This window comes from Dasypus novemcinctus, chromosome 24 (assembly GCF_030445035.2).
Source record: "Dasypus novemcinctus isolate mDasNov1 chromosome 24, mDasNov1.1.hap2, whole genome shotgun sequence".
Taxonomy (NCBI): Eukaryota; Metazoa; Chordata; class Mammalia; order Cingulata; family Dasypodidae; genus Dasypus; species Dasypus novemcinctus.
This window is the reverse complement of record NC_080696.1, coordinates 67476292-67491541: the sequence shown is the minus strand read 5'-3', so window position 1 is coordinate 67491541 and position 15250 is coordinate 67476292. Positions and strand designations below refer to the sequence as shown.

The 15250-nt window shown below is 53.2% G+C and overlaps 1 protein-coding gene across 2 annotated transcripts in view; it reads right to left on the bottom strand.

The window, feature by feature from the left end:
• Positions 1 to 15250, bottom strand: part of MYT1 (myelin transcription factor 1) — a 91529-nt gene that overhangs the window by 28971 nt on the left and 47308 nt on the right. For both annotated transcript variants that reach the window (XM_004464920.3, XM_004464922.3), the window contains exons 15-21: positions 14150 to 14212; positions 13973 to 14041; positions 9725 to 9787; positions 9285 to 9368; positions 6731 to 6952; positions 6057 to 6148; positions 5528 to 5631 (exon numbers count right to left, since the gene is read on the bottom strand). In XM_004464920.3, the coding sequence (XP_004464977.1) occupies positions 5528 to 5631; positions 6057 to 6148; positions 6731 to 6952; positions 9285 to 9368; positions 9725 to 9787; positions 13973 to 14041; positions 14150 to 14212 (697 nt within the window). The remainder of the gene's footprint in view (positions 1 to 5527; positions 5632 to 6056; positions 6149 to 6730; positions 6953 to 9284; positions 9369 to 9724; positions 9788 to 13972; positions 14042 to 14149; positions 14213 to 15250) is intronic.

Here is a 15250-nt window from a genome sequence, read left to right as displayed (position 1 = left end):
CTACAACGACTGACAGTAATACTAATGCTGACAGAACTGTGCCCTAACCAGACTACATACCTAGTGGGACTAGTAGCATGACCAAAATACTACATATGTCAGGATTACTAACCCTTACAGATGTACTACCCCTTGTAAGAGTATCAAAAGCAATAAGACAACTATGAACCAAGAAAAAACTACTAGTTTTGATAGGACTACTAACACTAATAGAACTACTAAATCTGATAGGACTATTACCCCTGACTGGATTATTCCCCCTTAAAAGACTACTAACCCAACAGGACTACTATCCCTGAGACAACTACTAACCCTTACAGGACTACTAATATTTACAGCAATACTACCCCTAACAAAACTACTGCCCCTGAAAGCACTAACCTGACAATACTACTGCCCTGTCAGAACTACTAAGCCAGAGAGGACATCTACCCCTAACAGGACCACTAACCCTGACCATAATACAAAAGTGAAAGGACCAGTTATCATTACAGTAATATTTAGAAGCAAGGACTACTAACTTGACAATACTAATAGCCCTCATGGAACTGCTAAGCATGATGGGTCAATATTCCTACAGGACAACTACCACTGACAGGAATAATACCCCTAATAGGACTCCTACCCCAAACAAGAATAATGCACCTGGCAGACTACTAACCCTCACAACATTGTTAATCCTGACAGGAAGGAATATTAGCCCTGCCAAAATTACTAAACCTGATAGGACTGCTATTATATCTGAGAGGGCTAATAACATGACAGGACTAGTAAACTGACAGGAATATTACCCCTGCCAGTAATACTAACCTTGAAAGGACTGCTAAATCTGACAGGACAGCTAACTTGTGACAAGACTAATATGACAGGACTCCAAATGTGGCAGGACTACTATCTGCTGATAGAATTACTAACCTGATAGGATTACTCACCTAAAAAGACTACTATACCTGACTGGACTGGTAACTCTGACAGGACTAACAAGCTTGAGAGGATTACTCACTTGAAAGGACTACTAACCCCGAAAGACGTACTAAATATTTCAGGACTACTAATATTGACAGTGCAGCTACTACAGACTAAATAAACTACTACTCCTGAATGGATTACTACTGTGACAACAATATTAACTCTGAGAGGACTACTTATCCTGACAGGAATACTAACCCTGTCAGGGCTACAAACCAAAATGACAAATACTCCTGAAAGGACTACTTATCTTAACAGAATGACTAACATTGACAGGATTACAACCTGATAGGTTGACTACACCTGACAGGATTATTAATCCTGACAAGACTACTAACATAAACAGGACTACTAAAATGGACAAGACTACTATGCCTGACAGAAGTACTATCCCTGTCAGGACTACTAAACCTGAAATGCTACTACCTGATAAGAATACCATGCCTGATGTGGCTTACCCACCCCAACAGTTCAAACCTGTCAGAACTACTATCCCTAACAGGACAAGACTATTATCCCTGACAGGACTACTAACCCTGACAGGACTACTAACCTGACAGGAACACTTCTGCTAACATGATTACTAACTCTAAAGGCATACTTACTCCCTTACAGGAGTACCAATCCGAACAAGAGTACTAATGCTGACAGGAGTAGTCACCATGAAGAACTACTAACCTTGACTGGACTAATAACACTAACAGGACTACTATCCCTCAGAGGAATACTAACCCTAAGAGGACTACTAACTTGGTAAGACTTCTGTCCTAACTCTCACAGTGCTAGTGCCCCTGACAAGCCTACTAAATGCCACAGGATTACAAACCTATCAGGACTATTAACAAGACAGAACTCCTAACCCTGACAGTACTACTAATCATGAGAGGACTACTAATAATGATGACTACTAACTCTGACAGGAACAGTACTCCCAAGATGTCTACTATCTCAGACAAGACTTTTATCCTGATAGGACTGAAAATGTGACAGAACTACTATCCCTGAAAGGACTAGTAACTCTTAAAGAATGACTACACCGACAATCCTGATAGGACACCTACCCTGACAAGACCCTAACCTGACAAGATTCCTGCCCCTAACAGGACTCTTACCTCTGAAAAGACTACTAACACTGATAGGACTACCACTCCTAACAGGACTACTACCCCTGACAAGAATACTAACCCTGATGGGATACTTACCTGACAGGACTACCTCCCATGATTAAAACAGAAACCCTTCCAGGACTACTAAACTGACCAGGACTAATACACCTGACAGAACTACTGACCCTACCCCTAACAGGACTACTAGCCCTAACAGGACTGCCAGCCTTGACAGGATTTCTATGCCTCACATGATGACTAACCCTGGCAGTGCTATTAACCCTGAGAGGATTATTAACCCTGAAAGAACTACGTATCTGACATGATTGACCAAAATACTAGCTCTGACAGAGTTCATAATCTTGATAGGCATGCTACCCCTTACAGGAGTACCATCTCTAATAGGACTAATAACCCTGACAAGACTACTACTCTTGAGACATGACTGCTGCTCTTGAGAGGACAAGGAATTATGACAGGAATACTACCACTGACAGATACACTATCCCTGACAGGCCTACTAAACTTGAGGGAATATTAACACTGACAGAACTACTAATACTGAGAGGATTAGTCTACTGGCAATACTAGTACTTCTGACAGACCCACTACTCCTGACAGAACAGGTAAGTCCTGACAGGAGTACTAACCTTACAGAACAACTATCCTTGACAGGAGTACTAATGCTAAGAGAACCATAAACCATGATGGCATTGCTACTCTTGATATGACTACTAACCATGACAGGACTACTACCCATGACAGGGACTATAACATTGTCAATACCGCCAGCCCTATAGAACTACTCTCCTCATGGGAAATTAACCCCTACAAGACTGCTACATTGACGGACTACTATCTTTGAGGGTAGGCATAACTACTACCCCCAAGGATGACTACCTTGACAAGACCACTAACGGTGACAAGTAAGTATCTCTGACAGTACCACTGTACCTTACAGGATTATAAACATGACAGAACTACTACCCCAAAGAAGTTTGCTAACCCTGACAGGAGTACTATCCATGACAGGACTACTAACCTTGATAAATCTAACTCCACAGGACTACTTACATTTCCAATCTTATTACCCCTTGATGTAACTATTATCCTCAACAGAATAACTAGCCTTGACAGGAATGCTAACCTGACAGTACTACTATACACAATAGGAATACTACACAAAACCGGAATACTAACCCTGCTATGACTACTAATCAGACAGGACTAATACCCTTGACAGAACTATTAATCCTAATGACATTAATTCCTCTGACAGGACTACTAACCTTGATAAGTCTAACTCCACTGAAAAGACTACTAAGCTTGATAGGATGATAAACCTTGACAAGGCTACTATTCCTGACAGGACCACTAAACCTGACTGGGCTATTACCCTAGACAGAACTAGTAAACTTGTCAGGATTATTAACCAAGCTAACAAGTTTATGAATATTTACAATATCTCTCATCATGACAAAACTACTACTACTGACAGAAATATTTCCCTAATAGGACTACTAACCTAATTAGACTACTAAACTAACAGGACTACTGCCCCTAACAGAACTTCTAACTCTGATAGGACTACTATCCTTTAGAGAACTATTAACACTGTCAGATTTAATACCCTAATAGGACTACTAACCCTAATGGACCTTCTTACCCTGACAGATCTACTAACTTTAACAGGACTTGAAACATTGGCAGAACTACTAACTTCTCAGGACTACTAACCCTGACAGGACAACTACACCTGAAAGTAATATTACCCCTGACAGGTCTACTTACCTGACAGGACTACTATCCTTGACATAAATAGTATCCTTACAGATTTATTAAGTCCGACAGGACTACTAACTTGAAGGACTTTTACCCTTAACATGACTACTAAACCTGACAGGACTAAAATATTAATAGTACTACTCTCCTTGACAGAACTAATACCTCTGACAGGACTACCAACTCGGACAGGATTACTAATCCTAACTGGAATACTATCCCTGCAGGTCTCCTTTACCCTAACAAGACTACTACCCCTGACAGAGCTATTAACCCTGACAGTAGGACTAACTCAATTGGCCTACTAACATTGAAAGGACAACTGAACTTCACAGGATAACTGAAACTAATAGTATTCCTAACACAAACAGGGAATACTACCTCAGACAGGACTATTAATGCTACAGAACTATAAACTCTGACAGGAGAATTAACACCAAGAAGAATTCTAAAGCTATAGGACTACAACCCGGATGGGACAACTAACGCTTACAGGAATACTAATGCTGATAGACTACTAATGCTTGTAAGACTACTAAAGCTGATATAACAACTGTGGTGGTTTGAAGATGTTTGTACCCCAGAAAGACATGTTCTTTAATTTAATCCATTCCTGTGGGTGTGGAACAACTGTAAGTAGGACCTTTTGGCGAGGCTACTTCAGTTAAAGTGTGACCCACCTCATTCAGGATGGGTCTCAATCCTCTTACTGGAATTCTTTATAAAAGGAATGAATACAGAGAGAGAGAGCCATAGAAGCAAGAAGATGAAAGCAATGAAACCCAGAAGAGAAGGAAGAGACCAGCAGATGCCACCTTGCTATGTGACAGGGGAATCAAGGATTGCCAGCAGCTGGTCTTCAGGAAGAAAGCATCACCTTGATGATGCTCTGATTTGGACATTTTCTCAGCCTCAAACTGTAAGCTAATAAATTCCAACTAAGCCAACACATTACATGGTATCTTCTTTCAGCAGCCTAGGAAAGTAAAACAACAACTAACCATGATTAGACCCAACCATTACATGACTGCTAAACCTAAAGGGACCTCCAACACTGACAGGAGTATAATACTAATAGTTGTCCTAAAATTGGCAGGACAACCAATCTGAAATGCCAACAGGATTACAAACCCTAATGTGTATACTCACTGTGATAACTGTTGGTTACAGGGCTACCCACCTGCTTAGACTAGTGGAGAGGACTACTGATATACTCCTAACACAAACAGGCCTACTAACTTTGAAAGGACTAGTACCCTAACCTAGCTATTAACACTGAGAAGACCTCTCACCGATGGAGCAGCAGGATTACTTACTGACCTGACACGGCCCCCACCCTGAGGACCTGCAAACGCCATCAGATCTACCGACATTAACGGCACACTTAACCCCTGCAGGACTAGTGACCAGCACTACTGGAGCACCACCCTCACCCAGCTCAGTCACTGGGACAACTTTGACCCATGGCCCCACTATTGCCCACCTCACAGAAGAGGGCAATGAGCAAGAGACGGCACTTCAAGGGCATCTGCTCCTGCCACGTGCTCACTGCCACACGGCACCAAAGAACCGAGTGTTTTGGGGGGAAGAGCAGGGGTCTGTGTCACAGAGTGGGGGGCTAGGGAGGGCAATGGCCTGTGGCAGGGAGCCAGGGGCCAGGCAGCACTCACCTGGGACTGCAGCTTCACCATGGCGGCCTCCATCTCCGAATTGGATTCATTCAGGTCACGGATCTCCTTGTTCAGCTGCTTGATCTCCTCGTCATTCTCAAGCACTGCACAGAGAGAACTGGGTCATGCCTCTGCCTCAAACCCCATACATGGAAGCCACAGCTGGCCTGCAGTAGAGACCTGGTTCCCAGGTAGATCTAGAATCTCCTCTCACCCCCACCACTGCCCCGTTGCAAGCAGAGGCCGTCAAACCCAGGGTCCACGCTTATCTTTCTCAATCGCTCATATTGTCATATTCATTCTGGGATCAAGAATCTGAGTTTACTTTGGAAGCTTTTAGGCTGTGTTTGTGGTTTGCCTCCTGGCCTCGGTCACAGGTGGGCAACATGTGACACTGGCAGGAATTAACTGCTACAATAAAACAAGATTTTCCCAGGTGATGCTGAATGTGCTTAGCCTCTTTTTTACTGGGCCAAGGCTGGGAGTCCCCCCATCTTGCCTCGCCTGTCAGGCCTGCAGGCATTTTTACCATCACTCGTCTTGAACTTGGTGCTGAGAATTTCATCCCCTGAGAGTTTTCCCTTCTTTCCAGCAAAAGTCGCTCTGGGACAGCCTGACAAGCTGGAAGAGAAAGACCGGCATTAGAAAACAGTCCTGTCTCCCCCCGACAATCCTCAGGGGACTCGCCCTGGCTGAACTCCTCTGCCTCCACTGCCCACCCCCTCTGCTGCAGCCACAGAGCCCCCAGGAGACACTAGAGGAAGCAGGGGTGTTGCACACCCCAGGATGAGCTTAAATGAGAAAAGACCTCAGATATGGACTTTCTGATGGAAAATACATAAAAACATGTGGCTTCACATGCATAATTTCACTTTTATGCAGTGATTTTATCCCAAAGGAACCCAAAACATTTGAGTAGAGGTACCTCCATTCCAGCTGGAATGCCCTCGGCCCACCATGCACTCTGTCCACCAACAGCCCCTCCTTGCCCCCCACCTGGGCCCCCCAGCCCTTGCTCCTGTCTGCGGCCCTCAGGCCAATCCAGGACCCCCAGAGGTCTTCTCCCTTCCCTGCCATTTCTCCACAGCACTCACCACCAGTTCCACACCAGGCACTTTGCTCACTTGTTTGTGGCCTTGCCCTGCCTGCCTCATCCCCAGAGCCCAAGGGCCACGAGCTGCTATGCCATGCCTCGGCAGTCACCTTCGGTGAGTGAGGAAGCTCCCGTTGGCGTGGCCAGAGCCGTCGCAGCCAGGAGTGGGGCACGTGTGCCCCTCGTTCCTCAGCGACTTCCAGGAGAGGGGCGAGCCATTGAGGGAGCCCTCCTTCTGCCTCCGGGCAGCCAGCGGGCAGCCAGACGCACTTCTGTGAGAGGCATACTTGCCACTTATGTGGCCAAGCCCCACGCAGCCTGGAACCGGGCACCTGCACATGAAAGAGGCCAGAAGTGGGTGCCAGCTGACCTGACAACCCTGACCCTAACCCTTCCCAGGTGGCACCGCTGTGCTGAGGAGGGGGCTCAGGCAGAGGGGTCAAGGCGGTGGGGAGCGGCTGCCTGAGCCAACTAAAGCCTCTGGGTTAGACTGGGCACCAAGGAGGTAGGTGGGAGCTGCTGGGGACCAGGTGGGAGGTCGAGGAAAAGGCACAAAGGTGAGGCCAGAGCGAGGGGGCAGGTGCCAAGACCTGCGAGAGACAGACTCCACCTTGCACCTCAGGTCCAAAGGGGATGGGAGCCATGTCAGCCCCCAGGAGGACCCCCCAGGAGGACTGCACCACCTCACTGCCCCCCAAGAGGACCACTCAGGGGTCCACCCCCAGGAGGAACCCCCAAGAGGACCACCCCCCAGGAGGACTCCCCAGGAGGACCACCCCCAGGAGGACTGCACCCCCTCACTGCCCCCCAGGAGGACCATGCAGCCCTGGCAGGGAGGAGGGGTCCAAGCCTCGGCTCTGTGCCGCGGCAACCTGGACACCTTCTGGACCACCTGGGCACCCCCTCTGCCCCAGGGCCTCTGCACCTCCTTTTCTCACACCCCACCACCCACTGGGTCCTCGGACACTTGGAATTTCCAAGGCCATCCCAGTGGCCCACCCAGAGCCTGTTGGGCAGGGGTCGGTCCCAGAGGAGGCAGCGGTTCACGTTCAATGTCCAGTCCTCCTAGTCTGAGAGCCAGTTCCCCATGGCTGCAGCTCCTCACGGCCACAGCTCCTCGCCACCGCAGCTCCTCTCGGCCGCAGCGTGGGGGCGACAGGCCTCCTGCCGCTTTCCTGCAAAACCCTGACCCTTTCCTCTGGTACCAAGGAATTGCCATGTCTTGCTAGAGTTGCATGCGCTGTTTCTCATTTGTGCACATTGTCACTTTTATTATTTCTTTCCCTCAAGCCCAAAATCAGAATCTCCAAAGCTGTCGGGTGAAGGTGTGTGTTGGGAGGCCGGGGCAGCTGCCTGCCCTCTCAGGACACGTGGCCTGGAGTGTGGGCCTCTCGGGGCAAGCAGAAGGCAGGGGTGTAGCTGGCTTGTGAGCACGTGCTGGAATCCCTGAAGACTTTTATGGCCAGTTGTAAAATTGCGGCAAAAGGAATTTACCACAAAATGCTGACACAACTTCATCTCAAACAGGGCAGAGAAGACCCCGCCTCCCCACAGCCCCTTCAAAGTCAGCGCCTGCTAAGACGTCGCTGTTCAGCAAGGCCAGGTCCCCTCCAGTCCCTGCTGTGGCTGCAGAGAGGCCAGGCAGCTGCTAAAGCAGGGAAAGCTTCTGGCGTGGGGCCCACGGCGCGGAGGTGCTGCGCAGGTGCTGCCCCTGCTAGCCGCAGAGCCGTCCGTCAGGAACACCATCCCTCCCAGATGCGCTCAACTGCTTCTAGAATCACCCCCTCCACGGGGCTGCAGAAATCTTGTCGTTTTTATAAAGCATAACTGACAGCACATTAGAAACAGGAAAACCGTTTTTCCATGTTAATTTAAAAAATGCTGATCTTGATTTTAATCATTTGCAAATGCAGCACAATTTGCTTTTAACGTCCTGCCAGCATTTCTATCATCTCTAGCAAATTTCTGCACTCAGGAGGGAAAGTACTTTTTACTGACCCCAGCAGTTAGCCTTCTCCATACCAGCAACCAAGTGCTCTACATCATTAATTTAGCGTTTGTTACAGTTTTATTGCAAAAGATAAACAACTCACTAACCAAGCCACAGCCTTATTACATCAAACAGCTGGCAAGAGCCATGCCCCTTCTGAAGGACAAGATGCTACCACCAGCTGCCAGGGCACAAGCCAGCTGCCATGAGCCCTGAGCACCGGCCCCCACGGCAGGGTGACAGGGCAGCTTTGGGGATCCCCTGCTTCTCTGGGTAACCACCATCTGCTTGGTCCAGGACCCCCCTGGTTTTGGCACTGAGAGTCCCCTGTACGGGAAACCAGATGGGGCCACCTTGTCTGTGCCTCTGGCACAGCCTTGCCCCCACCCAAAGTGGGGGTGCCGGGAGGCATGCTCCCGCAGGAGAACAAGCTGGAAGTGGTCTGAGCCCCACTGAGTGGCTCCTTTGGGCAGGCTCGCACCAGGCTCTGCACAGCTTGAGCCCCCAGGTCATCGGGCCCACCGGGCTCTTTCCTCGAGAGCTCAGGGCTGACCTCAGCCGCCAGCCCGGAAGGGGAGGGGGGGGGCCGTCACCACCCAGCGAGCCAGCACACAGCTCAGACGCCCTGCGGCCCTGGCCCCGCGCCCGCCCGCCGGTAGGGCCTGCCGGCTTACTTCATGAGCTCGGGGTCCTCCTTGTCGTCCTTGGTGGGCGTGGTCTTGACCCCGCTCTTCTTGGCCCGGGGGCAACCAGACAAACTGGAGGTGAGAGAGGAACAGGCTTTCGTCCCACAGCGGCCTCGCCTGCTGCGCCCCGGAGTTCCCTCGATGTCGTCTGGCTCATTCTGTGACTCACACCCCGGGCGGGGGCTACGGGCCAGGCCAAGCAGAGGCCGCGGTGGGCCTGTGGCTGACGGCCTCTGGCCGCTGGCAGGATGGCCGGTCAGGCGCGCGGCGGGCTGCCAACACACACGCACCTGACCCTGGCTCCAAATCCTCCCGAGAGCAACCTGCAGATTCTGGAAATGTCGACACTTCAGATGGAAGAGACAAATGGGCCCTAGCTGTCTAAGGAGGAGCCCCTAGCTGGCCGCCCACCCCGGGCCCGGGCTTACCTCCGATGCGACGCGTAGTTCCCAGTGATGTGTCCAGAGCCGTCGCAGCCAGGCGTGGGGCACCTGCGGAGGAAGCGAGCCTGGGGCCGGGCCCAAGCACAGGCCCACCAGGAGCCCGCACTGCCCGCGGAGTCCTCCACCCACTGCCCTCTAGCGTGGGTGCACGGTGGTTTCAGGACGCCACCCCCACCCCAGGGGACCTGGAAGGCTGGAAGCTCAACCCATGAGCAGACCCCAGGTTCCTAATTCGGCCGGCACCTCTAGGTTGGATGAGATGCGCCTGCACGCAAAGCCTCTACGAAACAGCGACGCCTGGGAGGAGGCTCGTTATCATAAGAGAGCTGTTGTGAGCCTTTATTAAGTGCCTACTATGTGCAGACATGGCACTGGTCCCTATTTAGGGGATGTAGATGCTTCCGTGGGTAGGGTGGGGAGACGCACAAAACCAAACATATACGCCCAGAAAGGTTGATGAATGCGTCATAGGAAGTGGTGAAAGCTCTCCTTTACATTACAAGCATGGGGCCTTATTACGGTGCTTTTCTCCAAACATCCAGTGGGGAAAAGTGGGTTTCTGCATATGCTAAAGATGGGTGACTGCAGTCCTGCAGGAACCGGCCGTGGCAGGTGCTTTGTCTGAAGAGGCCGTCCCTAGCCTCATCATCACATGGTGGGAGAACCTTAGCGAAGCAGCTGGAGCCGTGCAGGGGTGGCCGGCCTCATGGCGACGGCCGGCCTCAGCCCTGGACGGCCTCAGCAAGACCCGCCTGCAGCTGCCTGGCTTGGCTAGAGTGCCACATCTTCAGCTCCCAGACGCAGAGCCCGGGTGCCGGTGGGGTCTCCTCATCCAGGCGACACTCCGTGGGCAGCCAGGCGCGTCCTGGGAGCACATTGCCACCTCCCCCAGCACCCTCAGCCCCTGCAGGGACCAGGACCCCAAGTCTGGGCACAGCCCCACGGCCTCTGTGCGAACCCCCAAATCCCAAGAGGCTGATGCTGCCTGGCTCCCATCAATGAGGCCTCATGGGACGGCCATGCGGACATGGGCGGGGCTCGCCTCCCCCTGCCCCACCCATTCCTTCTGCAGCTCCTCAGACCTTTCTTGGGGTGCTTCCCTGAGCCCCCATCAGCCCATCTGGGGGAGTCCCTCATCAGATGCCTTTGGCCACCAAATCTGTCTTCCTCTGTGTCTTGCAGTAAAGCAAACACATTTTCTGCTAAAACCACTCCTGCTTGGTCACATTTGGTCACTTTGGGCAAGGTAGGGTTTGCTTTAACAGACACCCCTCCTCCACCGAGGGATGGCTCAGACGACTCTATGTTCCCTGCAGCCGGCCTTCTGCTCTCAGGGCAGGGTGGACACATCAGCTGGAGTGCTGTGGGCCTGTGAGAGCTCTGCAGACATGGCACATGGGCACTGCCAGTGTGTGTGGGTGTCCTTGCGTCAGTCAAGCCCTGGGCCGGCAAGGGCAGCCAGAGCCCCTCCAGCCCTTGAGAAAGCTCAGTCCCAGGAAGCCACGATGACAGAGGTCTCCACCTGGGCACCTCCTCTCAACTTCAGGGGACTGACTGGCCAAAGACATGGTGCTCCAGGAGGTGGCAGCAGTGGGCATGGCCTCCATAGCCCCGGTCACCCTTGTGACGATGCAAGCACGTGCCACCAACGCCTGTCGCAAGGGCAAGTACACCCAGACGGCCCTGTGCTGGCCACTGTGCTGGCACCCAGGGGTGCCACCATGTCCACAGCCATGTCCACCATCCATGCCTGTATCTACTCTCCATGTCCCCCATCCGTGTCTGCCGTCTGAGTCCATGTCCATCATCACCCTACATCCATGCCTGCCATCCCTGTCCACGTCCACCACCCGTGCCCACATCCATGTCTGCCATCTGTGCCTGTGTCCACATCCATGCCCACTGTCTGTGTCCATGTTCATATCCACATCTGTGTCCATGACACATCGGTGAGCGATCACAGGAAGGAGGAGCAGTGTCCACGGGCCAGAAGTCCACCCTCCCCTTGGCTGGGGCCCCCAGGAGCCCCTGAGCTGCGTGAGCATCTGCTCCTCCACGGTGGGGCTGGCCCCATTCTCTCATGAAGTGCAGTTCAGCAGTTCCCCCAAGAGCATGCCCAGGGACAGAGGCAGGTGCTCACACTGTTGTGGGAGCAGGTGTCCCCAGCAACCTCGGGACTCCTGACAACCCCCACCAGCTGCAGAGCCCGGAGCCCTGCTCCCTACTACCGCCTGCTGCTGGCACGGTGTCTGGGCGTGGAGGGAGAGCTCCTGTTCTCAGGAGGGCGCTCCGCTTGGTGGCCACCTGAGGTCCGACCGATAGGGTGGACACCCCCCCAAGTCAGAGCCCATCGTGCCCTTGCAGGAGCCACAGAGAGAGCCCTGTGGCCCAGGGAGGTCCCCAGACCCCACACAATGCTGGGCTGGGAAGGCCAGTGCTGGTGGATGGAACGAATGGATGCCTGGGATGCATGTAAAAACAGCAAGCCTGCCCCTCACCTGACACTGCTGCCACACCACGGCCAACAGGAAGCCACCTGATGGGCGCGATCACCTCAGCTCAAGGGTCTCCACTGGCTGGTGGAGCACAGACGCCCACAGTGGGAGCAGAGAGGAAGGAAAAGTGCCCAGAGCAGGGCCAGGGAGAGTCCACATCCAGCCCAGCCCAGGAGGCCAGGAGGCGGGCTCCCAGGGAAAGACACACCCCAGCCCTAGGCAGGGAGGGACATTTGGAGGGGACTGGAGGATGCCTCAGCCACCCACCCCACCATTGCCAATAGGGATTTTGTGTTGCTGTTACAAAAGAAGTTTGGGGGTTAAAGTCCTTCCTGGGGTCTTTGTCCTAAGAGGGTCTGTCCTTCCAGACCCCCGGGCTCAGATCATGCCCAAGCTGCTCTTTGCAACATGGAAGGATCACCAGCTGTCCATGTGGCCATGTCCACAGCACTGAAATAATTCAACCCTTAAACTGGAAAGTTAAGAAAATGTTTTTTCTAGGTAGGAAAGAAAGTAGAATTAGAAGCAAAAATTGGAGACATAAGCCCAAGAAAGAAGGCACAGAAGAGGAAGGAAAGGAGGGGAAAGCTCCTGAGGCCACAGGGACAAAGCCCCCCCCTCCCCCCCCCCCCCGGCTTTGACTCTGGGGCCTGCAGGGGGTGGGTGGGGCATAACGAGTGAATGATGCATGCATGGACGCATGGGCCTGCCATGGACATCTTGGCTTTCAGAAAATGCAGTGACACGTTCCTCCCTGCATGGGCCCCACAAGGGCTTGAGGTCTGGAGCACTCTGTCCGCTCTAATCCAGCTCAGGTTCTGGGAGCCTGGGTACCTCCAACCCCTCATCTTAGAGACACCGTCTCTGCTTCCAACTGGACCCCGGGATGGGATGAGCCAACTGGATTCAGGGTCCCCAACTGAGGCCCATGGGAAGGACGATGCCCTTGGAGAGGGGAGAGCTGAGGGACAAGGCAGGTCCTTCTCCCACCAAAGTTTCTGCCAGAGCCTTCAGCTCGGCTCAGTCCATGGGCCCTGATGAGCACCCTGGGCTCGGCCTGTGGCTGTGATGTCACAGCTCAGACCAGGCACGAATAGCCAAGGCAGTGGCAGTGCCTGGTTCCAGCCACAAGGAAAGAGAAACCTGGGAAGCCTCATTAGCACAGGGTGTCAGAGTGGGGAGCTGGTGCCCATGAGGCCGGCCTTTGTGAGGGCAGGAAGGAGCAGAAGCAGAGACGAGGGGGCTCAGCCAAGGGAAGGGGTGAGCACAGAGGAGGGGTCAAGCCAGCAGCAGTGGGAGTGGCAGCGGAGGGTGGTCATCTGTCATCATCAATGTCCAGTTCATTTAGCAAAAGCCACACCGTCTGCGGCCCACTGGCCACATGGGATTGATGAGCCACAGGCAGTGTGGGCTTTTCCTAAATCTCCAGGGCAGTGAGGAAGCAGTGCCCAGGCCACCCACCAGGGGTCCTTGCGTAAGGCTGGGCCAGGCCACCCCAGCCCCTGCCCTGAGGCGTGAGGACAGGGTACTCAGAGCAGGGGGTGGGGGCAAAGGCCTAGGGGCAGCCCTAGCCAAGTAGACCAGCTGCTCCCAGGCCTGGTCTCTGCTGCCCCCATCCCAGGAGGCAGAGGCCGGCCTGGGGCTGGAGCCCTGGAGAAGGCCAGTTTTGGCTGAGGCCTCCCGGAAGCAGAAAGGAAAGCAAGGTGCAGCAGGAGCAGGTCAGGGAGCGCAAACGTACTTGAGGTCAGCAGAGTGAGCAGCCATGAGGTTTCTGAGGCTCTTGTCAGCAAGAGGACAACCAGAGAGGCTGTAAGAGAAGAGGCGGATATCAGGGGGAGCAGGGGAGCGGAGAGGGAGCGAGGAGGGCCAGACCCACCACACAGCACCCGAGCCAGGCCAGACCGGCGGGACGAACCTGCGGTGGGAGGCATAGTTCCCGGTGATGTGGCCGCTGCCGTCACAGCCGGGGGTGGGACAGCTGGACAAAGGAAAAGAGCGTCAGAGCTGCAGAGCAGCACAGCGCCTCCAGGCCTGCCCCTGCACCTGTCTGGAAGGGCTGGGCTGGCACTGACCCCTGGCTCAGCCATGAGCCCTGGATGACCCCTTGTCCTCGCCTCTCTCCTCAGAGCACACCTCTTGCCTTTGACTGTTGGTTTCTCCCATACAATTTAAGAAGGAAAAGGGATCCAGGCAAAATTGAGCTGCAAGTTAGGCTATCTCTGAAGCATGTGCACACAAGTGTGCATGCCAATGGACATGTAGGCAGGGCAACCCTGCCCGCACAGCCTCCACTGGGGAGGGAGGTGGGCCCTGAGGGGGGCAGCAACAGTGGAAGAGGAAGCCACAGGGCTGAGGCAGGGGTGGGGGCCCTGGGAGTGGACTCTGCGTACATGGGAGGGCTGGGTCTCTGGACCACCTGCACCCCAGGGATCAAGTATGGCCTCCTCATGGTGTGGAAGAAGTTGGCCTCTGAGGAAGGGCAGCTCAGAGTGGAGACTAGTCAGAAAGCCACTGGCATTTGGCTTTGGGATGACTCAGAGCCATAGTACGGCTCCTGTGCTTTTCCAGTTACATCAGATCCAATGCAGGTAGAGAGGGTTGTCCCTTCTCTGGACACTCATGAGCTTGGGGGATCCCTAGACACAGGGGGAGTGGCAGAGCCGAGTGATGAGCCATAAAGCAGTCTCCAACCACTGCTCACCCAGGAGCAGCTCAGGAGGAGGTCAGGAGGTCAGGCTCAGGACAAGGTCGAGCTCAGGGACAAGGTCGAGATGAGGTCAGGCTCAAGGATGAGGTCAGGACAAGGTCACGCCTGGGATGAGGTGGGACTTGGAGACAATGGCATGCTGAGGGATGAAGTCAGGTTGGACTTGATTCAGGGATGAAGTTGGGCTCAGGATGAGGTTGGGCTCGGGATGAGTTTGGGTTTGGGATGAGGTAAGGATGAGGTGAAGATGAGGTTGGGCCCAGGGATGAGATTAGGACAAGGTCAGGCTCAGGGACAAGGTCAGGCTCA